At 39.0% G+C, this 26,707-nt stretch overlaps 2 protein-coding genes across 2 annotated transcripts in view; both read right to left on the bottom strand.

Annotated features, from left to right (window-relative positions):
- Positions 1 to 7,865, bottom strand: part of mybpc3 (myosin binding protein C3) — a 32,876-nt gene extending 25,011 nt beyond the window's left edge. Inside the window, exons 1-4 of the mRNA XM_069697693.1 lie at positions 7,789 to 7,865; positions 1,293 to 1,424; positions 537 to 614; positions 96 to 244 (exon numbers count right to left, since the gene is read on the bottom strand). Coding sequence (XP_069553794.1) covers positions 96 to 244; positions 537 to 614; positions 1,293 to 1,424; positions 7,789 to 7,813 — 384 coding nt within the window. The 5' untranslated portion in view covers positions 7,814 to 7,865. The remainder of the gene's footprint in view (positions 1 to 95; positions 245 to 536; positions 615 to 1,292; positions 1,425 to 7,788) is intronic.
- Positions 7,866 to 9,230: 1,365 nt separating this feature from the next.
- On the bottom strand, positions 9,231 to 16,598 carry spi1b (Spi-1 proto-oncogene b). The gene is made up of 5 exons (XM_069697697.1): positions 16,245 to 16,598; positions 15,671 to 15,761; positions 14,399 to 14,601; positions 12,239 to 12,389; positions 9,231 to 10,687 (listed from the first exon to the last, which is right to left on the bottom strand). The coding sequence occupies exons 1-5, from the start codon at positions 16,284 to 16,286 to the stop codon at positions 10,374 to 10,376; spliced, it is 801 nt and encodes a 266-aa protein (XP_069553798.1). The 5' UTR covers positions 16,287 to 16,598; the 3' UTR covers positions 9,231 to 10,373.
- Positions 16,599 to 26,707: the final 10,109 nt, after the last annotated feature.

The raw sequence follows: 26,707 nt of genomic DNA, 5'->3' as shown, positions 1-26,707 counted from the left end.
AGGTGTAATGTTTTTACTAACATTAAAATCTTGGAAAATAAAAAAGACAGGATTCTTCTCCAGTTCTTATTTTCGTGTCTTTAGCGTTAGTTTACCTTGTTGTTGCGGTCATACGTCTCCTTTAGCTGCAGGTGTTTTCCAGACTTGCTGGCAAGGTCCATCCACTTCCCTTTGAACCATTTAATGGTGGGTTTCTTCAACAACGACTCAGCATTCACTTTCGCCACAAAGACGATGTTTTCACCTGCACAGAAAAATTGTTTGCATTGGATTCTCAGATCTAATACACCTCTGACCTTTTACCTTTTTTTTTTTCATTTTGTAATGAAATTCTATAAATATTCATCATATTTAGTGGTTTTATACATTCACTCTCATGCTGTGTATATTTCTTTTCTACAAATGGCAGTTTTAATATATCCATCACTTCTTTTCACATTTCCTAGTATCTTTTCTGTCTGGCTGAAAATATATAAACTAACTGTGTTAAGAGCACAAGTGTGATGCCCACAACTAATCCTTGTGAAGCCACTCACCGACAGTGACTTCTCCACTCTGAGGTTTCTCTGTGAAGAGTCCGGTCAGGGCCTGTCTCGTGTCGGGAGCTTGTGCATCTGAGATCCAGCAGGGTCAAAGCCAAAATGCCACAGCACCAGGAAATTAAAATGTGTTGAATCCAGCATATCATGAGTTTAGGACTGATACAGTTTCAGACATATGCCATTCAAGTTTCTGTCTTTTAAGACACTTTGGGAACAGAGTACAGCATGCAAATATTTTGAAAATATATCTTGCCTCAAATTCTGAAATTGATTTAGAACTATTGAAGCCCTACAGTCAATGAAATGAAATTTAAAAGATGAAAATTCAGTCAGCCGTTTCCAGTTTTGTCAAGTCGGTCATACCAAAGTGGGAGGGGCTCGAGTGTAAAGTACATGTAATATAAAATATAAATGAATATGATGTGGAATATTTCAGCACCAATATTTTGGTTCTCAGTAATGAAAATAAACATTGACATGTGTAACACGGATTGACGGGATCTAAGACCTCCCATTTTAATATCAAAACATAGCGTGTGAGAAGCTCAACTAATTAAACATGCGAGGCTTTTCCATACGTGTTATTTATGTTCAACTTCTTGTGCGTAAACGTGTACTGGAATATCAGACTGGGATGTTTTCTGCTGTTTCAAGGATGCCGATGGAAGAGATAGTATGATGAACATGAATGACTGAACAGAGGAGTAAATAAGTGACTGAATGAGTGGACGCTGGCACAAAGGAACTCACCCTCCGCTGGAGGAGCATCCTGTGCTGGGGCGGAGGTTCCTCCTTGGGTGGGTGCTGCTGCAGGCGGAGCGGGGGCCTCTTCTGGTTTAACACCGGACTCTGCGGGTACGTCTGCAGGGGCTGCAGCTGGAGCTGGTGTGTTACCATCAACACAGATAATAAGGCACAGAGAAGAAGAATATGATGACATTTCAGGTACATACACTGCAACCTGTTTAATCTGCCTTATTTAATTCATATTTGTACACATGGATATTTTGTGTATTAAGAACCATTTTATCCATTTGACAGGCTTTTAAACACCGTTTCATCAGAATGAAAACATTCTCTGGTGAAATATTTCTTCTGTCTTATCTCTTTTGAATGGCTGACTGACTTTTCCACGTGTTATCAGCGGTCTCTCATGCCTATCCTTAGCAGCAGTCAAGTGGTGGTTACTCATGAGGAAATAATGTGCTGGTGTGAGGGTGGAGGTCGCCGTGCAGACGGAGTAAGGGTGGCGATGACACGAGCCACAGGCGGTCACTTGTAGCACACTGAGCACATTGGTCTGCTGCCTTTCTTGTAGATTTGCTTACACCTTATCAGATCCCATAAAACAACCTCAGCGGGTCACACTGAGAGACTAATAGCAGACATGTTTTTCTGTGACTCACTTGGTGCACATTACAGTGGACATGACAGTGCTCAGTAGATATAGTGAGACGCTGGACAAAAGCATTGTGATTAAACCAGTGACGGAGCGTGTTCACAGCCTTAAAGGGGTAGTTGGACTTTTTGGGAAATAAGCTTTTTCACGAATGACAAGGAACTTAAATTATTCTAATGTTGCTTATAAAGCGCTTAACCAAAACCTTTTGTTGAGTTTGCTTCTAAGTTGAGCGCCCTACTGTGCTGGACGTTAGTGATTCTCCCTCCAGCCTTTAGACTTGGGATGACATCATCCTCATAGAAATAGCTTCTCTAGCCTCTGGGGAAGTTTTATAAAGATGAATACTTTAAAAATGTGTATTATAAAGAGTAATGATTGACTTTGTTTGAAGTTCCACATATCATGTCCACAGTGTCCTCAGTTTTACAGATGTCTCTTTTTTTTAATGGAGGTCTATGCTTTTTGGGGCCACATGGATGTACTGTACAGACAAGTGGTGACAGTATTCAGCTTTGTTGCGTGCAGGATTATTCTTTTGTCATTCATTCTTGTGATTTCCGGTTGCCTAGCAACCTCACAGTAATGGCAGGACATCATTTCAGCTTCAGAAGAGCTCACTACTGCTCAGATTTTTTCCTAAACTTTGGGCACAGCTATGCTAGCTATTTCCCACCATTTCTAGTCTTTGTGCTACGCAAAGCTAACTAACTGTCTGGTGACTACAGCCTTATTTTACAGCTTTAGCAGTATTCTTATTTAACTCTCATCAGGACAACAAATAAAACATTTCCCAAAGTGTCGCACTAACTCCTTTAAAAGGCAAGATTTCTCAAAGATAGATCACAGATATTTGGCTGTGGGCAGCTGTCAGAGGGTGCAGGGTGTGAGTTCATGTGCAGAACCATAAAGTGCATGCAGTACATCAAGTATTTACTGCCTCAGTGGTTTGGTGCTTTGAGTGCTCCATTTTGCTTTGTGCCCGGTGACGACTACACAGCCTGTAGGTGAGCGAGCAGAGACTTCAAATGCACAGCTGTAGCATCAAAGTCTCCCACCTGGCTTTGATACGACCTTCAGCTCAAACTTGACCTTTGAACCCCCGGCAATCACTGCATAGACATTGGCATCTTCCTTCGTAATAGCTTTTATGGTGAGGGAGTGCTTGTTTCCGTCGGCTGTGATAACGTATTTGTCGCCACTGGCAATGTCCTTTGAGTTGCACTGCCATTTGACCTTAGTGTCAGGCTTCTCGGTCTCTGCTTCAAAGACCACAGAGGACTCCTCCTCTGCCTCTTGAGTCTTTGGTTTCTTGGCAAATGCTGAAACTGAAGAGGGTGGGTTCAAAATAGAAGTAAGCCCTTTGAAGTGTCTTGTTTTAAAACAAGTCTGCTGTTAGAGGGGAATAAAATCAGCTCTGGGATAAAACACAGATGCTATAATTTTCTCTCTGAGTGTTCATTGATGAGAATTGTAGCCAACTTTGAGAAAAACAGAAAACAGATCAACATTAATGTCCTAACAGACCCAAAATACTGTTGTGTGACTGATCTTATCTTGGAACTTTTCATCCGTTCAAAAGCAAATTTCATACCTGAAGAAAGGAAAAACGCATACTGTAAAAAACTGAAGTGTTGAAGAGAGAGAGAGAAAGATGGTGTTTGGAGGTCCATGAATATTTTAGTAAAAGAAGAGGGTTGATCAGCTCGCTGTAGCTGCTGGTGCTGAAAGGGTACAGTGTTGTACAGTCTGCAGCACACTGGGTGGGGCTAACTGAAAACCAATGAATTGGCCTTTTTGCACTTCCACACAGAATCTGTCAAAACACAAACATCTGGCTCTGGTTTAAGTCACATTCATGCAGTTTTGATGTACAATTTGAGCGTCATTAGAATAATTATGAAAGAGTAAATAACATGACCTGCATGATAGCCTCATTCAAAAGATAAGTTAAAATGACTGAAAAACCTGCCGGGTTTATAACATAAACATCAATTTATATCAGTCATGACTTATTCTAAAGTGTCGTAAGACTGCCAACTCAATACTGGTGTCCTTGTAGACCTTTAAAAGTCCTGCATTCAAAATTTTACTTCAGTAATTCAGATATATTATAAACTATATGTACTTTCCTGTAAGTATCAAAGGTGTACGTACTCATTGTGCTGACTGGCCCTTTTCATGATGTTTTTCAATTGTATATATTATATTAGTGGATTATTATAACTGATATGTCAATATATAAACATATGATGTGGCGCTGGTAACAGGGTAACTCATTTTAGGTAATTTATAGATAGTATTACCAAGAAGTTTAATCTACAACAGTTCATTATACCAGATAAGGTAATCATATGTTTTACATACATGTACAATATTATTCTGTTCAGTAATTGCAGCTGTCAGAAAAATGCTTTGAAGTAAAAGTATGTTTTTAACAAGAGAACTTTAAGAAGTAAACTAAGTACCATAAAACTGTGCAGTACTTGAGTAAATGAACTAAAGAGTTAATTCCACTAGTTCTTAAGAAAATGTTGTTCATCCTGTCTTCTTAATCAGGTCCAAAGCCAAACAAAAGATGAACACAGAAACATCTGAAACATTTTGAACCTCTGTAACAGTCATTGCGTACTGATCTGCAGGGAGGAAATAAATCAATAAACACCATTGATCTGGAAAACTATTAATAGTAATTTTGTGTAAAACGCCAGTGGCACAAACATCTGATCTGAAAGTTAAAATTGTGACAACAGCAGAGTCGTATTTCTTGATTGCACCCACTCATTAACGTTACAATTCAGGCTAATCAGAGTTTTATGGTGGTGATGTGTCGGTAACTTTGGTGCAAAAGAACGTGAATCAATCTCTCGTGTTCTACTCAAGTAACATAATCGTGTCTGGCCGCGGTGCTTATGGGCTCCTCTACTTGCATTTTCCCAGCATTTTTTAATGATGGGTAGAAATTATATTTGTTTTTGTTTTTTTTATATAAAACATGCAGTTTTGGAACCTTCAATAAAGGCAAATTAAAAGAACAGTCATAAAATAGGCCGTGGCTGCAAACCATAAGTGAACATGGTGGGAAGGTGGAATGTACAGCTATCACATTGGTCAGGGGGTGACATGTAGTTTTAATCTGACATAGAGCTAAATCTGTTGTTGGGATAAATAAACTGTCCTGAAATCATACAATAGTCCCTGATTGTTCAGCACTGGTGGCAAAGGTGATGGTGAAGCTGTGGCGCATGTCGACCAGTGAACCTAGACGTTAACCGCTGGGTGAACTATAGAATATAATCCTTACAGCGCCGCTGGCCTTTTTGTTTGAAAATATATAAAATGTTCTCATCAATATCTTTTTCTAGCACTTGTCATGTGTAAAAGGAGCCTAAAAATAGAGTGTGACTGACGGCGCTGACAGAAGTCGTGTTGAACAGTAACACCATGTGTTAGGAATCATGAAGTGAACAGTGTGTAGCTGTAATTCAGATGCATGCTATTTCCAGGTTTGAGTTCTGAGCAATTTAACACTGCATTACAAAACCACACAAAACTAAAAAAACTCCATGTGTTGCCGGATGACCGTGCAAGTATGAGTTTAAATATAGGATGCATATGTACTGGATTTATAAATGAAGCTGGCAGGCTTCAGCAGCAACAAGCCCACAGGTATCATAGGCGAGGGATTAGCTTGATGCTATTTTTATGACTGGAGGCAGAGGAAGAATGATGAGCTCTTCTTGTCATGTCAGACCTTCCTGATGCTTTACCTCTCACACCTTCATCTGACTACAACCATCTCAAGTTAAATGGACTTCTGTCCGTTTTAAAATCTCCATCATAATTGTAGGGAACATAAAAATAGAGAAACCTTGTGCTAACTGATAGCAAATTTAATTTAACCCAAGTATTAATACTTTATTGTTAACTGTCCAAATTGTATTATAAAATATGTTGCATCGTTTTAGCTGATTGTCAAGAAGACAGAATTAACTGTTAACTTTTGTTTATGGTTTATTGTCATCAAATATCTAACTGGTATACTGTCATTAACTCTGTCGTTGGTTGATTTGTGTTGCTAAAAGTTGAATCTAAGGTTAGGATTAAGTTTCATACAACACTTTAAAATAGAAAATGCCTGAACAATTGGTTGTGGGAAAATTAATGACGAAGAAAATGTTGTACATAAAATTTCTTACAAGCTGATTGTCAACACATTTATCGGAGGTTTGTTAATCAGTGTCTCATTGCTGAAGCCAAATTGGATTATTTTAACAAATCAAGTAGATTGTTCAGCTTTTAATATTGATATTTAATAACTATACTGTACTATACTCTATTTTGTTTAGGAACAACAAGTGGTTTGGGGTTGGTCAGCATTGATAGCTTCCATAAATGTAGAGCAAAGGCCAAAGAAAACATCTTCGCAACACCTGATTAGTTTTTGCAACACTTTTCTATCAAATAATTTATTGGTTAATTTGAAATGTTCTTTCTTTTCCAGTGTATACCAAGTGTACTGTAGGTTCCCTTTTCTGTTTTTTCATTCAGAGTTTCAATAGTTTTTATAAACTGTAGCCAAAGGAAAATAAATCCAAAGTGAAAAGCATCTAATTGATTGCAGGATATTGACGATGACTGTTAGGAAAGCTCCAGGTTCAAGGTGATCATTGCTGTTATTGTTCTCTACAAATCCTTGACACTAAAGGTCTTAACACACACAAGCTGGCCATCCGGGCTTCACTGTGTCATCTGATATGTGATATGTTGGACTTCTCACTCTACAAACAGACACTCATTCCCACTCGAGTGCGACAGAAAACTGTGGAAAGTCATTTGTCAAGCTGGAATCCCGTCAAGCATTTTGGGATCAGTGGATCATTTTGTGAATGCAGTGATGCGGGAAATGTGACCGTGTCGATTTCACATCAGGCGATGTTTCCACCTGGACCACGTCACGGGGACTGAGTCCCTGACAAGAACCAAAGTGTTCAAAGTAACTGTCACACCCTGGAAACACTTTGAGCTGAGGACAGATAATTGATACGTAGTATGCTCTGATTATGGATCCTGGCTGAGTGTTGGTAAATCACATTACCAAGCAACTTGTAGCACCTTATCAAGCCATGGAGTATATTTAAATTGGAGGTGCTGGAGGTTTCCTGTAGATGTTAATGTACCTGCATTATCAGGACAAGGCAGCAAGACACTGGACATTTTACCCACCACCCAGTTTCATTATGGTCTCCATACATTCTGTAGTTATTATTGATAAATACATTTTTGTAAAAAAAAAAAAAAATGTCCCTCTATTTTATAGATATTTTGTCTACAAATAATAAACCCATATGTTTAAGTTATTGGCCATATATATATATTTTTTTTAACCACAAAATGAGCTTGTACTTGTTACCAATTGAAAAATAGTGTGACACAAAGAACATTGTGGTTAATTGAATAACAGTTAATTGAAAAAAACAATATACACATTCCCATGTTTGTAAAATGTAATTATCACGTTATAGTGTGGTCAAACAGTATCTCACTGTTTATCATGAAAACAATTGACAGGTCTGAAGTGAGCAGTTTGGTTGTGGTTTACAGTTGTTTAAGAGGGGCGGGGACAAACTCAGTAGAGGGTTTTATCACGCGTATTGTAATTTGTTGTCAATAATAATTTTATCTCAAAGTTCACAATACTGACATTTTTTTGATGGATGACCAGCTGATAAGAGACACGTGGTCTGACGACAGGAAAAAGCGTTTTAGACAGTTCACTGCGAGTTGTTCGGTTTTGGTGTGCGAAGGAGAGCAGTGAGACTAAATCAGCTGAATGAAGACACTTACCTGTTTTTTTGACAGGCTCTGGCATCCTGAATGATCTCCTGCCCTCAACAGCGTGACTCAGTGTTCCTGAACAGTCTGCTGTCTATCTCGACCCTCTGCCTTTAATAGTGGTCCTGTTTCCACGCTGCCTCCCCTTCTTTCACGAACCATCCCACCTCTCCTGCAATTTATTTTCAGGCCTCACACATTGTCCAAAAAAACAACAACCACCCACTCGTACTCCCCCATCAAAGCTCATCCCATCGCAGCAGTAGCCCAGCCCCCATCCCACCCCCAGTCACGTCCCACTTCGGGCTATATTTCAACCATCCTTTCCTCCAGCACCTCAGCTGAATGACAGGCCTTGAGAGGGAGGGGAAGAGATGCAAGGCAGCGGCTAAATTTAGAACTTTGAATCCCCCGGGAAAAAAAGTGTCTTGGCTCTCCCCACATCTGTGCTGCACCCTGTCACTCTGAGAGCATAAGAATGAACACTGGGGATTGGCAGAGATGAAGGTGTTTTCCCCTCTGTGGACGAGGGCTTAAAGAAATCCTGCTCTCTCCATTTGGTCTGTCTAGAAAGTATGAAGCGGACAGAAACAAAATACTACAATCTAATGTAATGCAGCGCTTTTATATTCTTTTATCTGATTCTTGTTGAGTTCTGTTGTATTATATTGTATTCAAGGACATTTCTTTCATCTCCCCATGTGTTAGTTATGGATATTAATTACAACTGGGCCATTGTGGGGAGCTGTTGGCTCTTGGGACACCAGGTGCTGCTACAAGTTTATATTTACATACTGCTCATTAGCAAATGGTTATTCCTTTGTACTACAGTGTTTTTGTGTTGTGTTTGGTGTTTTCATTTCATCATACGTGAGAGGTTTAGTATTGTCTTATTTTATTTTATTGAACTGAAATTAAGATTAGTTCTAAAATATGCTAAATGAAAATAGTCAGGTCACTTACTTCCTATTTTTCTCTTGAAATGGAGGCAGGGTCGTGGTTGTGAAGTTGATCAGCATTTGATAAGCTGTTTTCAAACAGATTGCTAGATACGGCTTTGTTCTGTAAAACGATGAAAGAAGAAACATTTCTCATACTCAGAACTGCATTTTCTACTCATATAGACATTGAAGTTTCAGAAGTGTCTCTGTGGGCTGTATCCACCCACTATGAATTAAGAGCCGGCGCCTGCGGTGTGTCCGGATACACATCCAGATATAAATGTAAGTACTGGGTGACAACCCACTTCACCTCCCAGCCCTGTATTAACCTCATAGTTCCTCACTTCACTAATTATCTCTTTAGTTGTAATTATAGATAACAGACCTCATCTGTAAACCTGACACCATTTAGCTTCATGCAGTCTTGACCTCTACTTCTGCTTCGTCTTCTACCTCTGATATTAATCGTATATTACCCGCTCATGATCTTTGTCAAAACTACAATACACATACATCAATGAACGATTTATTTGTTTACAAGTAATTCTCAGTTACATCATACAGAGTTTAATCTATGTGTACAAACCATTTCTTATCATGTAAATAATTGTGATCATGCTATCAGATCTAACCTAATCACAGTTGGTTCTTCAAGTTCTCTGACTTTTGGATAGTTTAAATATAAAATGTAAATGTAAATATGTACATACAATCGTATTACCCACAATTAAAAGAGAACTTAAGATGTCCAACACCTGAAGTATCAAACACAATCTTAAGGAGGTTGAGGCATCCTGTGGTTACATGTCATGAAGCAAAATTTGGATTTTAATATTGAAAAATGTACAATACATTCCCAAATAATAGAATATCCACTGCTCTGTGTGTGCAGCCAAATTTAAAAATGCATACAGAGTGTCACAGAGTCTATAATTACCCCCCCACACACACACTCCCCCACCTCATTTTCAGTCTCCCCTTTGGCTTTTTGCCTGTACGCTCCAAATTATAATCATTAATCATAACCAAATATTTTTCGTGCCTAAACCGTCAGGAACTTGTCCCTATCTCAGAGATTTCAGTGAGTTTGACAAAATAGCAGTATTTGACGCCCTGAGAATGAGAACAAGTCGCTGTAAGCCTGAGCATCACATAACCTGTAGTTCCAACTTTGGCCACCGCATCAATATTGCTGGGGAAATGGATTATATTCACAAACAGATATTACACAGACAACACTTCTTCAAAATATCCAAATCTTTGTACACACTTGCAAATGACATGTTCCACATTTTCATATTTGGTCCCATTTTTATTTCCATACTTCTAATTTGGAGTATTTTGTTTTTCAGACATTCAGAGAGACAAACTGAGCTTTCTCTGGTGTTTTCGGTAGTTTGGATGACAGTTACCAGCTTTCCTCCCAAGATAGAGGAGTCTTTGGGGATTTTTGAGATCTTAATCCATAGTTTTATTGCTGCATGAGCTAAAATCGTGGAAGGACTGGTCCCACTCAACTGCAGTATTACTGTTATTCATGTAATGCTATTTACCAGATCAGCAAGTTTGATTCATTATCTACAGTAACACTGGAAACTACAACTCTAATGTCACACTTTTCAGTGTTTAAACCTGACATTTCAGCGTCCCTCCTGCCTACATGTATGCTTTTCTCTCGAGGTGACTCTTCCCCAGCACCTCGTCGCTGAACTGGTACGTCAGCTTCTTCTTGATCTTTTTCACCTCTCCAGTTTTGCCGTAATTGCGCAAGGCACGAGCCATCTTCTGATAGGTCATTTTTTTGCGGTTTCCCTTCTGGATTCCCCAACGGTGAGCGAGAGCCTCCTTGTGTTTGGAAGAAAACTGGAATGTTCCCTTGTCTCTGTCAACCCACCAGATACTGTCCTTCATGTCGCCATTCCTGAGAAGGTCCAACAGGAACTGGTACAAACGGATCTTCTTTTTGTTGCCTTTGGAAACGTCAGAATTTTTCATGATGAGAACTGATGGAATAAAACTCTTTTTGCTGCTTACAAATTTAGTAATATTATGTTATATGAATGGAAAACATTAAAAAACTTTAATCTCAACACAAAAAAAAATTAAACGTCTCTTTGCTCGTTTATATTTATACCATGAAATCTTGAACGTTTAAGACAGGCAGAACATAGTATAGTGTCTTTCTTTTAGGACCTGTTTTGTAATCTTTAACATGAAGTAACTTTACAGGACGATGACTACACACAAAATCACCTTAAAATTCTAAGAAATGCTTTCAGGCGTGTGAGTCATCATTTTTGCATTTCACATATTGCTGCTGAGCAGTGTGTAAAACCTAGCTGATGATATATTAACTGTCTCTGATGCAGGTTAACCAGTGCTTACATATCACATTATGATGTTAGGTTGTATATGTGTTATTCAGATCACTTTACAGACAGCCTTCAGTTGATCTTAGTTAAATTATACACAAACCGCTTGGCTACAGGTCTTGCCAGCACTGTTTACCAGACACTGGTAGCAGACTTTACTCAGGCTCAGCTGGTCCTGTCAAGTCTTAAGCTGGTTGAAAGAGTAAGTGCAGAGGCTGTTTAACCACGACAGGTAACTGTACAAAGAGAAAATGACATCACCCCCGACTACGGTGCACTGACAGAGAGGCTCTGCAGCTCTGGTGGAGCAGTGAGTCATTCCTGCTGTGGTGAACAGAACACTGATTCAACAAACATGCTGCTGCTTGCCACATTTATGCAGGAGAACTTGGTGAGAACAGACTGAGCATCCTAAAAAAAATCACTTCGCAGACCTCAGACAAGGGAACACCTCATTAGGAGTCCCAAAAGGTACCACAAGTGATGCCCTGTCATTCTCAAATGTAAAGATCCAGCCTTAGAGGCCAAGTGTATGATAATTTAGAAGACATAACAACTTCTCTGTCTTTTTATGGCTCACTTCCGTTGGAGATGCAAGACCAGCAATGTAAAAGCGGTTGTGCAAGCTGTCAGCAAAACACAGAGCTGACATGACTTTTAACAAACGTCCACTGGATGGAGAAAGAGGCCCTGAGGGCGCTGCTCATCCTTACATGCTGTGTTGGTGGTGATGACGGGGCTTTTCAATGCCAACTCGCGTATAGTATCACTTAACAAGTCATTTAATGCCGCAGCAACTGAACATGTCACTGGAGAGACAACTATTGCATAGTTGTTACACATTTTAACCACACATGAACATGATGTGCATGGCCAGCATGCTGAAGCTGCTTCAGACTCTTGGATCATAAGAATCTAAAACAAGCGAACAGACCGACAACTTCATGACATACAATGAGCTGGATGACCGGGACTCTTTCCATGGCCAGCACAGTCAGTGTTTCCTGAGTATCTGCTGCTGTAGCGAAAAAAATTTCCCCTCGGGGATTAATAAAGTAACTACCTAACCTAACCTAACCTAACCTATCTGTGTTAACTGCTCCAGCACTGAGTGCAAGTGCAGTGTGAAATGTAAATGTGGTTCCTTACCCAGCTCTCCTGGTGTGGCATAAGGGACTTGATCTCTCAGACACTCCTCATCAGACACCTCCAGCGGGGGACTTCGTCCACCGTGCTCCTCATCGTCAGAGCTGCGCTGGGACACGTGTGGTGGATACACGGTCCGAGGGAAGAATGCTAGCTGCAACATATTAATCTAGGTCAAATAATTATACATCAAAACATTTGCAGTAACTTGTCTTGAAGCTCGTTAGTCATATAAGATTTCCCTTCATGTTAGTCTGGTATCACCAGGCCCAAATTCACTTTGTCTGTCCACCCTCCATTGGGGACTGTTTCCAGTAATTGCATCCTACCGGGTTAGACCTCGGGTTAATGTTTAAACTACTGGAACAGCCTTTAACCAATCAGCATTGTCTACCATCTGACGTATGTTGTGCCCCAAATCTCACCAACCAAGACCTTTCTCAAGTGTGAGCACAGCGCAATGCCATGTTGGTAAGTGAGCATTGCAGACATTTAAATACACTTTTCATGCGTCACTAATGCAGACCCAGCCAGGACTGTTAAGGACTACACTGCATAAAGAGTACTTTCACTTTTGAAACATTTAGTGTTTTTATAAGTGTATTATTGTAACATCCACTGGTGATATTTATACTTTGTCCTCATCCTCACATTTTCAAACAACCCAGCTTTTATGAGTTTCTATTTTAAGCCCTTGAAATGTGCCATGTCTGACACATTATGCATTTTAGGTAGTTTAAAGGTATAAGATTATTAGGCTGTTCAGAGAGATTATGTTGCCACTGTCATACACTGTGCACAGTCTCAGTCACACATTGAAGTGTTGGTTTCCACAAAAAAAGTTTAAACAAATGTCTCTATGCATGAGCTGTGATGTGTGCCTAGCTAGGTAATACATGTGAACGTATTCATCAAGTCTCTGGTGGAATTCATGTGAAGAGTGGTTGTCACTTTGTATTTTCATGTTACTTTTTAATTAATGTATTAACACCTTATCTGGGTGTTTTTTTTCCAATTGCAATTTGTTTTTTGTTTTTCAAAAGGGGAAATTTCACTTGCTCACATGTGAAACCACCACATGAGCTAAAGGTACATGAGTTCTGTGGCTTCTTTGTCAAGGATTACAAACAGCCAAACCACGAGTTGTATTTTAGGAGGAAAGAGTTTCTCTGGAAAGTTTGATATTATTTAAAATATGAAATATGATTTGCTGTATGTTTATGTACTTCACATGTACTGTTTGTTCCTCCTCACACACAGGGTGAAATATTGAAATCTGTGACACCTTTGGCCTTACCATCACCTCATCTGGACAAAGGGAAGGTGTGTTCAGCTAAACATATTTGGTACGTTTTAAAAGCCTGCAATTGTGACCAGAGCTTAAAATGATAGAAAAACAAATGAGCATGAGTTTATTTTATACATAAAGTCATAAGCATATGTTTATATTTTTAAGTTCTCTTAGTTGATCTCTTTTAACCTCTATATTTTCTTTTGAATATAAGTTAGTGACTGCTGTATGAATTGTACTGCATACATTTGCTTTTGCTTGTCTGCACTGCATGACACCGCATTTGTACATTTGTAACAAATGGAAGTTAGGATGTTTCAATCGGAAAAGGTTGATGTGTTTAGCCGGACATCTCTGTTCTAGATTCAATGGTTCACAACTTTTGGGTTAAAGCATGCAGATGTGCCTTTAAATAACTGTTGCTGAGTCTCAGAGTTTATTCAAAGAAAATATTATTTTTAAACTGGAAGAAAAAGAAGAAAAACCCTAAAATTAAAGTGTTTCTTGTAACTCAAAGATTCACTTCCTGATTTTTGTCGGCGGACCTTAAAAAGTCTCCAACTCTCCAAATCTCCCCTCTGATTTAAATCCCAAAATGTCTGCAGTGAGCTAAAAGGATATTTTAGGGAATTAGACATTATGTGCATTGTAAAGCTGATGTCAGATGTCTGCTTCTTGCATTTGCCACGAAAACCACAAAGCTAAAGTCTAATAAGCACTCTGATTAGTCAAATTAGTATTACTCAGGAAAACCGTCAGTCATCATCACTGTTATCACTTCAACAATAAGTGATTCCATTCATTACGTTACAGTCCCTAACTACAATGCAGGGACTGATGGGTGTGTGTGGGTTTATTGTTGGGGGACTTACTGGTTGCTGTAACACATGTGAATGTGCTCCGAGATTTGGATCGAGCAGGTTTTCTGCTTCGTATCGTATGGTGTCAGGTCGTATGAGGCCAGACGGGTGGAGAGCCTGCACACTCTGCAACTCGGTGAAGTTGGTCTCTTGGAGGTTTTCGAACTCTACAGGGTGCACGTGAGGGTGAGGGTGAGGGTGGTAGTCCCAGTGATCTGAACAGAAAAGAGGGGCAGACAGCATAAAGGCCACAGCCTGTTGTTGTTTCTAACGATCACTACTTTGCTGTTTCAACATTTACAACATGTATTATTATAAAACAAGACAGATGCTAACAACCATCAGACTAATTTAAACACGCAGCTCAAGAAAATGTCCTTAACATGGTATGATAGAAATACATGCTCAAATGCACTTTGAGATGACTCATGGAAAAAGTCTGACAGGAGTTCTGTGAAAATTCATGTTTGCCATAAGGTACTAAAACAAAAGCAACTGGACTTGACAACGAGCTGCTTACTCATCGTGTAGGAGTTTGCATCTATGGGGGGAAATGAAGAGAATAATAGAAAATTCGGCATGAAGCTCTTTCCTGTTTGTTGCCACAGTACCGGTATCACCACAGACATTGCCTTTTAATCCTTGACTGCTTTCTTGTCTTTTTTTTTTTTCTTATCTTATTTTTAAAATTTTGTGTAATATTTAGATATAAAATATTTAAATATTACACAGATACTTTTATCACAGTGTCAACCGAAGCTGCCCCACGCACCCTCTATTTAGCTTGTTTTGGAGCAACATTCAAAGCAGTTGAATACAAGAGAAAGTACAGCACCCCTTTCTTGTATCTACAAAACCCCATGGGGCAAAAAGTTGTTCTATGTCTGTAGTCGTAGCGGCCGAAAGAAATGGCATCTGTTTCCTGTGTTCCATACGCCCTGATGTGGTGCGCTCCAGCTGCACACACTGCGCTCTTTTTATGTGCGATACACCAGAAAAGTCTGTCTTACCGCATCAGACCATGGCGATAAAATGACACATGACTGGATGAGTAAATTTAGTTTTTTTTTAAATAAAGTTGAGAGCTCTGTAATTTAAGAGTTAAGATTTCATTTGAGTGGACGAACTAATGACATTAACTATCAGAATCTTAATATGTTTGCATTTTACAATTTTCTATATAAATATTTAAATGTTTAAATATCACTGACAAAAACATGAAGTGGCTTTTTACATGTAAAAACTGTTCGCATGAGACAAAATAGATGTTGAAGTAAAACTCACCTGCCTGGATATCTGCCTCTAGGACATATGGATTATAATACTCTGTAATTTGATGTCTGTAGATCTCAGGATCGTACATTTCCTCTGTGTGCTGCAGGAGCAAATAAAGACATTTTCAGAAACAAGATATCACAAAACAAAACAGTTTTACTGGAATGAGTATATGGTGCAACAGTATACATTATATCATTACCCATCTGATCCTTTAAAGGAAAGGAAAAAATACTCACCCTCTGTATTTTCTATGATATTACATTTACATAAAGATTGTTATAATTGTGACGTTTTTTTCTCTTGCCTCTACAGCTCTGAAACTCTCGAACTTCTGAGTTTCATTTTCATGTTGCTCATACTATAGAAGAGTCTTACAATTTGTGTCGTGTATTCAAATGGAAGTAGAGACCACATTAAGTCATCTAATTTGAAATAATAAATGTCATCCATCCTTATGATGCTTAAAGTGGCTCTGTTTAACGCTGCACCAACAACAAACTATTCAAGGAACTCTTTTAAGTGTCAGATGCTACAAAGTCTCCTCAGAGTTTAGATAATTATTAAAATAAATCATACTTACAGGTGGGATGAGGTAGCTCTCCATTCTGTATGGATGCAACATGGAGACCTCTTGTCCAACGTACCGACTCTCAGATGCTTTGCTGGCAAAACGCTCTCACAACCTTTCAAAACCTTTGCGGTACCATTGCACAATATTTCAAAATTTCCTCTCAACGAAAACCAAAAATGTCTCCCTCTGTCTTATTGTAAAGCATGAAGCTTCTGACCCTAACTACTCCCAGAGGCCCTTAGCTGTGACAGACTAAATGAGATAAATAAGGCCCGCTGTTTGACTGTAAAATGAAAAAGGAACTTTTGACTTCTGCAAAATTTCAGTGGGTGGGAGCAACAGAGTGAGTCTTCTAAAGGTTCCTTACGATTGATGATTTGTCAGGGGAGACCATGAAACTTCTCATTTATCAGGGTCTGTATACTGTCCCCTCCCTCAGCAGCCAATCATTATTGAGGGCTTTCCTCACTCAGTTTCTCCCCCAAAAGAATGTCTTACAGGTGATAAACATGGGTCACAATGAACTATTTCTATATTCATAGATTCAGGTTATGTTGATTTCATTCAGTCCCTGTACTTTTTGAAATATGTTTCATATTTTAACATCTGAAACAGCATTTAAACATTCAGTGGTTTGCTGTGCACTGTAATATAGTTGTGCACAAATATAAGGACATTTTAAAGTTTGAATTAATACATTTTTGAAAATGCTGGTATATAAAAAGAATGACAATAAAGTAATTTACAGTTATAATAATTAAAAATATGTCCTTATTAAAGACATCAGTGTGTTGTTTATTAAATGACTAAATTGTGCTTATAAATGCTAAAGTTTAAAGTGAAGTTACCAACAAACTAATCATGTTCCTTTTTGTGTTTAATACACTGTCCTTTATAACACTGAACCACCGTATGTCCGGCTTCTGACAGCAGACCTGAAAATAATGTACTGAAAGTGTGCTGAAGCAAAATGACTAAAACTGGTTGTTTTAGTGAAGTAAAGAGAAGTTTGTTTTCTCACACACACACACACACACACACACACACACACACACACACACACACACACACACACACACACACACACACACACACACACACACACACACACACACACACACACACACTCATCTGGAAGATAAGATGAAGGTACAGTATCTGTGCTGTAATTACACTGAAGTAAATGGAGATTATGATTATCACACAGAGAGGAGATACTGTTAGAACAGATGCTGAGGGGAACAGAGCTCCTCTACACTATTGAATAGGTGGTATCACCTCACATCTGTCCCAAATATGTGGGCTGGTAGGGGTACAATAAGATTCAGGAGGCCGTTATCAATGACAAGAGGAGTTGCAGGTGTACCAGGCCTTTGTTGTCATGGCAAAAAATACATAGATGTGGTTCACCAAACAGTGGTGGTTGATTTGGCTTAAAATGAGTGTTAGTCAGAGAAGTTACGTATGTCACGTAGCTACGTTACCCATCTTAAAAACATTACGCAAGTTAACCTACATGTGAAAATTTAAGTAAGTCACACTGACTTTTGATTTCACATGAGACAGAAACAGCGGCTAAAAGTCCTGTATTTGATCCATCCAACCACTTCTGCACTCCTCTCTCCACAAACTTTATACTATTTCACCTGACTTTGTTCCCATGAGAATGACTACCATCAAAGGGGTTTATTCTATTTTTTGAAGTATTGGAGAGCATCCATTAACGTGCGCATGATTAATTTGTAGCTCATTTATAAGGTTGTGCAACCACTATTCCTACGCCAGCGAGTTTACATACAATAGTCGATATCGTATATCTCCATCGCTTTAATTCAGTGAAGTCAACAATATAATCATGCTATTTATAGCAGTCATTCTGGATTTCTCATCTAAAGTGTTATTGTCCGATTTTAGTCACAAAACATTCCTGCAAATGTTTCGGAATAAAAGCCTTGTTAAGAAATGAAAGGTTTCTGTCCGGTCAAACAGTAAATTGCATCGTAATGCATAAGATCAAAAGAACTGCAAACATTTTATTTTCCTCAGTTGGGGGGAAACAAAGTGCCGGCGTGCTCAGGCAGCGCTATACCTACAGCCGTTAAGAGATCGTAATTAATGTCATGTTTTGGCCTACTAGTAGGTGCTGGTTGCCTCGCAGGTTTTAAAGGCCCCAGCTAACTCGTATATTTGGGAGAGATCCTGGATGATAACCACCTGTTCAATAGTCTAATAGCAGTTAGATCGACTGAGAAAAGCCTGTTTTTTGCCTGTTTCTGAACCCGTCGTTGCAACTGTAACAACTGGAAAAAAAAGAAAAAAAAAAGCATATTTCCTAGATGCTAAAATAATTGTTGAATGGAACAGTAACAGTGTCGCACAAATCTGAGTGTATGTAGTTGGTGCCGCCCGTGTAAGAGGAAGAATGCCGCATTGTGATAAGGCATTGTTCTGAAAATATTACTTGCTGCTAGATAAAAAAATACTGAGGTTATATTTATCTTCTAACCAAAGTCAGTATGGGTGCAGAGATCACACTTCAAAAACATGGTCATGTCCTCTTTAAAACGCCGATGAACACATTCACACACTCGATGAAGCTTCAGCAGACAGTGATTACCGTTGCCTAGTAGTCATACTTTAATTTTTTTTTATGCACGTTATCATGTTCTTTGCAGTTTAAAAACAAAAGGTACTCAGATAATTTTACCTCCTTGCTTGTGATAATTTGATCGATATGCCAGCCGGTTTACCCTCTGAACTGATGGGAGATCATAATTGTCAGTGTGTTTGGGGAGCTGTTAAAACCACACAGACTGTGGCCAACCCCCCCAACCGGCCCCCGGCTTAATCACAGCTGCCTGCACAGAACCGATGATATACTCGGTAGCATTTTCCGAGAGTATTAATACACAGAGTGAGACGCAGCAAGACCGTCACTATTTCTATCACAACTATTTTCAGGGAAGCCATATGATAAGGTTTGTTTTTTCATACTGAGAAGAAAAGTGACAGAAAACATCAAACTTTGTTTAATTTACAGTATAATAATAAGTGTTGTTGTAGTGTGACTAGTGCAAAGTTAAAGAGCTACTTACATAATCAGTTGGTAATAAAAGTTTGTGTGCTATCTTTTTCAGAAGTGAAGACTTGGATCTTTTACTTTAGTGTAGATAGTAATACCACATACTACTAGTACTCTGTAAAAATTACAATACCATAGTTAAAGTATCAGCATCAAAATATAGTTAAAGCAGCCAAACCTAACGTATTCATTATGCACAACAGCCCATTATTGAAAAATATGTATTATTGAATATTTCCAGGATAATAATTATTGAAACAATAATGTGCACATCACTAATATTGTAGCTGTTAAATGGGGCTATTTAAGCCTCTCATTTGTATTATTGATGATCTGAATCTGCAAAGTAACAAGGGACTAAAGCTTTAAAAGGAATGTTAAGAGTTTTTTTTACAGTCAGAGTTTATGACCAGAAACACCTTATAAACCTTTAAATACTCTAAAAGATGACATTATTGTGTGTCGCACATCTGTTGAGGAATGAAATAAATCCTTCACATAACTTAAAAGAACAGCTTGGTTGAGAAAAGGCATTACTTTACACAGCGTGGGCAAATTCAAGGTTTTGAACAAGGAGCTCATCAAACTATCATTTAGGTGTAAATTAAAAGTGCATCCTTCTGTTTTGCCGAAACTAGACTTTGACTCAACATGAGCACCGAGTATTTGGATAAAAAATGAGCATTTTCTTTAAACTAGATATCATCATTTTTTTTTTCTGTAATATTTTGTCTATATTTTGTGTACAAAATGTGTTTTATACACAAATGTATACTCGTGTCAGTCTGTTTGTTTCCTTGTGGCTTGAGAGACGAGGTGCATGGAGCACGCGTTGCATGCACAACAACAGAATGTTATTAAATGAGGAACTGGGAACTTTCTTTCAGATTCAGTTCCTTGAAGGTTGCCTTTAAATTAATCCATTTACGTGTCATATGGTCAGGATAATCTGGGCCTCGATGAGAGCAGGTTGCCTTGTTGGTGCATTATTCTTGTGATTTGTGCATGACACGGTGGCCTGGCAGGTTCAGTCCACTGTCCTCTGACACTGAATCCACACTCGCTCCGAGTGCAGCACAAAACTACACTTTGTACACTTTTTTATTTCTTACTGAAGAGGAGAAAAAGGCATTGTCAAAGAATGTTTGTGTAAATGAGGAAACATAGCTGTACCCACACTTGACATAATTGGCATTATTGTATGAAACATAGAAACTACAGTGACCAGATGGTGGCAGATAAGACGCTTGGCTTTATTACACCACTGTTATTTCCACACAACTCAGCAATGTGTTCTTAACACGCACATCAGCTGCAAGGCGGCTCACCAAATCTTTAGCTCTTTTTTTATTTTTTTATTTCTCATGAACAAATATTTAAAGAAATGCTTATCACTCATTCAGCGTTCACTCGGGCCCTTCACTCTTCTTCTGCACCTTCTGATTGCAACATCACAAAAACCCTGACAGATCACATGCTGCACACTGTTTTTCTCAAATGTTTCCGTTTGTCATATGCATGGGATTTTAAAGAAACTGACCAACATTGCCAATATCCACTTCGAGGCCATTTTATTACAACGTAAAAGCCAATACAGTCTAATACAACATCTGTTTGTAAAGACACGTTCAGTTGGAGTTGACAGTTATTAATTCAACTCTATAGTTGATTTATTTAGAGGTTTTTTTTTAACTGCATAATAATACCGGCAGATTTATATACTCTTTCAAACTTGTGACTTGAGGTATATTACCAATATGTATCACTAGTGGTGGACACAATAACATGAACACTTGCAGTATATAATAGTACTCAATTCAAACAGGTGACACCATGTCCAGTTTGAGCCAGGTCTGTGTCAGAGGTGTGTTGACATGTGTACCTACGCCAGTACATGTGACAAAAAAAAAGAAAAAAAAAAGCCCTTAAATACAATGCAAGCAGATATGGATTGTAATTTAGCACATTTACTGAAGTGCATGATGGGGGTACTTGAGTTTAACGCTTAGAAATTCCACTTTAAATTTAGAAGAAGAAGAATCACATAATCCCTCGTTAAACTGTAAAAGCTGTTTTACCTGTAAGCAAGTGCTTTTATTGTGTCTTACTGCTACTTACTATTTACTAAAAGAATGGTTTGAGATTGACTTACTCATTTTTTTTCACAGAGAAGATAGTTGAGAAGAACTCATTATATGAAGCTGCAGCCAGCAGGCTAGTTTAGCTTAGCTTAGCTTAGCACAAAGAGTTTGTTCTAGCTGTACACAAACAAAAGTGTGGTTATTTGGAGGGTTAGAGTCAATCTTCACATCGAACATTTTTTTCACAAAAATGCATGAGCATATTTCCCCAAATTGAATAAAGTAAAGGATGTGAATACTTCCTCCACCACCTGATGTAGGCCAACACAAAAACACAAACTGCATCTTGAAATAAAGGCGGATGGATGTTTTCCGTGGCGGACATTTTGACTTGACAAAGCAGAAAAAGGGCAGGCGGAATAAATAATGTTAAGTGTCACAGTAAGTTTTCACAGTGAACCAGTATGCACAATAGCAGGACCTCCCTTAAATGTAGTACATGCATCATTGTAAACCTGTGCTTTTGTCTGCCACAAAAGAGGAAAAGTAATAACAATGAGCAGGTGTTCATGTTACTGTCTGTACCTGAATGGACTCCACCTACTCTATCAAATCAACAGGTCCAATGAGATTAACTCTAGAAAATAAAGTTGTTATATTTTGTGTTAAGCGGCACACTGTTAAATTGTGACCTACAGTAGCTCTGAGTGAGCGCTGCCATCTGGTTCGCAGGGTGTAACTGAGCACTTCACAGTTTTCAGTCTGAACGCAGTCACAAGATACGTATCTGTGACGGCTCGTCCCTCCACAGGCACGCAAACTGTTACACTGGCACCTCTTAATTCACAGTCACATAGTTTGGCCCCTCGAGTCTTCAGGCCTGCTGCGTGGAGGTGTCGGTGTTCTCGTCACTGTTTGTATGAACGTATTTTAAAGATGTTGCTAATATTCTGAGGGACGTATCAAGCACTTCCTTAACACCACCAAACACGGGGAGCATTCGCATTTTAAAGTCTTCCTCATCAAATTGTTTCACGGCACACTGAAGTCATTACTCAACAGACTTACACAGAGGGAATCTGCCGTTTTACTACATTTTTGCTGACATTAAGAGGTTTTTTTTCAGACGTGTGGGCTCTCCCTCTATTCAGTCTGAGAAAATTCACAGTGCAGGGTCACGAGATTGGGCCCACACAGCCTCGCAGAGGGGAATGACACGCATGACCACTGACTGTGGAAAACAGGATACAGGGTACATCGCAACAGGAAGTGTTGCGCTCCTTCTCTGCAGAACATCAGTTTGACCAGAATGACTGCAGGTTGATGTCCACACTCTGTAACTCCTGTGGCAGCGTTCAAATTTCGTAATCGTCTTCGCTCACCATTTCTTCTGAGACAGTTGAGTAATTCAGTTGAAAAGAAAAAAAAAAAAAAAAGGTTTTTATCCAAAAAGAAGAAAAAGTCCCCCGACAGACGGCTATTCTTTAGACTGGATATAAAACAGTTACTTAATCGTGGGGAGTACAAAACATTCAATCATCCAAGACAGTGTAACGTTTACATTTAGGATGCTTTTAAAAAGAAAAATGAACAGTTATACCTACTTAAAATAACTAGGTATCAGATACATACATTTCTTCTTGATTTGTGCATATAAATAAATACAATAGCCTTTCATGCAAAAAACAAGCAATAAAGGTATAAAATTTGACAACTATCTGTTCACATTTTTGTTTGAGTAAAGCAGACTATAAATATTTTAGTAAAAACTTTTAAATCTCATATGAGTTCTTTAAAAAACTATAACACAAGCAATAAACAGTTCTAAATAGAATAATAATACAACAAAATATAAAATACAGTATTATACAATATAAGTGAATACTTTGAGTTCAATTTGTTAATTTACTGATTTGTAAACTCGACATTGAACACCTACAAAACACAAAGTAATACTAAAACACTGCTCGTATCAGCGGGCTCGTATAAGGAAAGACAGGAAACGCCCACAGTCTTACTCAGAGCAGGACTGCTTGGTTCTTACCGTTAAGGCTCTGCACAACATCCAGTGTTGGGCTGCGAAGGTGTCTACAACAGAGCTGTTGAACTACTGGGAGCAAATTGCCAAAGGTGGTTGAAAAATGCAGGCTTTCTATATATCTCTGAATTAGCAGGGGAACTAAAAACTTCCTTAATTCTACCAATTTAGGTTTGTAGCATAAGGCTTCTTCTTCTTCTTCTTCTTCTTCTTCTTCTTCTTCTTCTTCTTCTTCTTCTTCTTCTTCTTCTTCTTCTTCTTCTTCTTCTCCTTCTCCTTCTTCTCTTCCTTATTAAAACAAGAAGGTGGCAGACTTTTCCCACAAAGCACATCATTCAGGCTGTAAATCCAGCATGATGAGCTCAGTTCATTTGCCCACCATTAGACATTAAATGCCAAAAATCAATTAAGATAAAATGACATGGTGAAAGTGACCATATCCTGGATGTTCAAGTTTTGCTGCATGTTTCTGACAATGTTGAGTCCATCAAATGTTTGCAGTTCAAAGTGATGCAGACTGCATGTCAGCAGACAGGAGGTTTAACAGACATTTGACCAGTTTACAGGTTTGAATGGTAATTCACACTTGTTCACCTGAAACAGTTGATGCTTCCCCTTTTATCATTCAAGAGAGTTTCATAGAAGGCAGAGCAAGGTTGCAGGATATTACAAAAATATATATTTCAGCATTTAGTTACATAACTTTTTTTGTGCAACACAGTATGCATTTGGCTGCCTAACAGCAGGAGTGTCAGAACAGCAGCAAAGCTTGATGAAATAAAACATTTATATCAGCTCATTTTTTTTTTTTTTTTTTTGTTCACATTGAATGAATGAGTTGAGCACATTTTAAAAACAGGATACGGATTGTTTGCAACAGATGAATTGTGTCCACAGCGGTTTACAGCAAAAGAAAAACCACATCCCATTTATGAGAGGTGCAAATACAGTTCTTAAAGATGCTGTAAAGCAAATTCCAAGATTTGCTTCTCAGTACATTATATACGTGTAAAATGAGTTGCTGAAAGCATGTGCAAAGATAGAAAACGTTGTCGCACTGAAATGTGGAGTTAAACTGTTGAACAGTTTCTCACCCGTCTTCAGCTCAGGCTTTTTTTAGGCGGTGTGAAAACCCAACCTATCTACGTCACAACAACCTATCTACATCACAACAACCTATCTACGTCAGATCACAGACGGTTTATATAACCTTCTGCATGGCTCCTCATCTCACGGTGAAACGTTATAAAAGCCTGCAGCTCATTAGCATAAGAGGTCATCCCACTGGACTTCAGTTCTACTCCTGACGTAGTCAGATTGTTATTGTACATCAGCTAGCTGCTACAGGACGTCTCCCTCCACCCGCAAAGGAATCTTTCCTGGAAGCAAGAACCTCCAAAGCAGCGCTGCATCGCTGTTTAAATGTCCTACTGATGAAGGAAAAAGAGGTGGATTGACTTCATGAAGATCTAAAGGAGACGTTCGGATTAACACCAACAGCCGCGTCTGCAGGGACCATTTCACGGCGGATAGTTTCACCAACTTCCACCGGAGACGGACGGAGTTCACGGACACACCGCTCCTCCTGCAGCGCCGAGCTGAGCCGAGCTTCACCCTCCCGGCCGCCGGCCGACTGTCCGCCCACTGCCGGTTCACCACTCAGCTTAAGTTCTGTGTGCTTGTTATAATTATACTAGATAACTTTTCCACAGTAACTCTGCTACATTTAGTCCGCGGTGCAAACCGCTAACGTGATTTTATTCAGTGTAGAATAACTTTATTTTTGTAAAATGGGAGCTAATGTGCTAATTAGCTTCTATTGAGCTCATAGCTTCTTTTTTTATGCGTCTCAATCTAACTCCGATAAGAACTATAATATATGTAACTCTGTATTTTACATGTCGGGGTGATGGTGAACATGGACCATAGGACATCTAGTCCTCACGATTAATGAGGGTTGTTGTTGTTGTAGTCCGGTGTAACGTTACAATCACCGACCCTCTCGGTTACATGTACCGGTACCGGTCCGGATAAACGAGCCCGACTACATTTGCAGGGAGGAGGTGGAGGCGGAGGAGGAAGAGGATGAGGTGGAGGAGGAGGAGGAGGGGGAGGGACATCAGTGGAAGAGAAAGACTGTCGTCTCAACCTGAGCAGGTTCAAAGTTTGAATTGACGTGATATAATGAATCTGCTGTCTCTGGTGTCCAGTTTGACTCCTGTGTTACAGCTCAGGGGGACAAGCTTCATTTATATGCATCTGTATGTTTCACTCATTGGACAAATAAATTCTGATTGTATTGTGTTTTCATAAAACAGGCTGCTCCGTCCACCAGAGACAGAGTACCAGTGGGACATCATGCATAAAGTCACCGAGAGGTTGGATGTCAGACGGACCGCTTAGTGGGGAAAAGAACTGCAGCCACAGGACTGTCCTACAGAGCACTGAACACCTTCCAGCGAGTGGGCGGAGCTTCAGCTCCTTCAGGACACGCCCCCCCAGTCTCAGAGCAGAGAAGACTGATGATTTTCTCACAATTTCAAACCCTAATTTAACAAACTTGTCGGTGTTTTTTTTCATTCATATTTGGATGGGTAGTTAACAACCCATACTTCTGTGGTGTGGTGAACTTAAAACTAATTTTCATTTCTACTTTACAGCATCTTTAAGTTACATGTATGTTTCTCAGGTGAGAAAATATTTCTTTACATTCAAATAAATTGCAAAGAGATTTTAGAGGATGCTATAACTACCATTAATGTAAACAGTTAAGTAACTTTTCACAACAATGAAATGTGTATGTTGTTTGCTTTTTATATCAAGGAGACTGAAAAAGTTAAATTAGTTGTGTGTGAATCTGATTGGATCTAACGCATTCACATGCACTTTGGCCAGTGAAAGTATTTCGGTGCAGAACTGGATACAAAATCAATTTCATTTAAAAGAGCAGAAATATATGTGTCAGATGATTTATTGCAGGGCTGATTACAGTGGCAGCCGCAATTTAACAGCAGGCGGTAGAAACTGTCAATTTGAGATGCATTGCTTGATCTGAGCCTTCTGCAGGCCAGCCGTCTTCACCGAGTCTGACAAGCAATCCAGTTATTATGCACAAGGTTGTATTCGTCTAAAAAAAAGTGGCTCCCAGTTTATGATTTAGCTTGACAATGTTTTTTTTTATTTTTTAAAACAACATACATTTTGTTTCACACACAATTTCTGACTGAAATCTGAAAATACTAGAGATATGACAAAGAACATTTCACTTCTG

The sequence above is a fragment of the Brachyistius frenatus genome, unplaced genomic scaffold (genome assembly GCF_029030835.1).
Source record: "Brachyistius frenatus isolate BFR_SWC_R1_liver_20210118 unplaced genomic scaffold, ASM2903083v1 Contig_24, whole genome shotgun sequence".
Classification (NCBI taxonomy): Eukaryota; Metazoa; Chordata; class Actinopteri; family Embiotocidae; genus Brachyistius; species Brachyistius frenatus.
Note: the sequence above shows the minus strand (reverse complement) of the source record. Positions and strands in the feature narration are given on the sequence as shown.

Bases quoted from the DNA above. Each gene is read 5' to 3' on its own strand.
- spi1b (XM_069697697.1), bottom strand. From the start codon at position 16,286: ATGTTGCATCCATACAGAATGGAGAGCTACCTCATCCCACCT. The intron at 14,602-15,670 runs GTGAGTTTTACT...TTTTCTGTTCAG, and splicing joins AGAGGCAGATATCCAGGCAG to ATCACTGGGACTACCACCCT. The intron at 12,390-14,398 runs GTAAGTCCCCCA...AATATGTTGCAG, and splicing joins CACATGTGTTACAGCAACCA to CTAGCATTCTTCCCTCGGAC.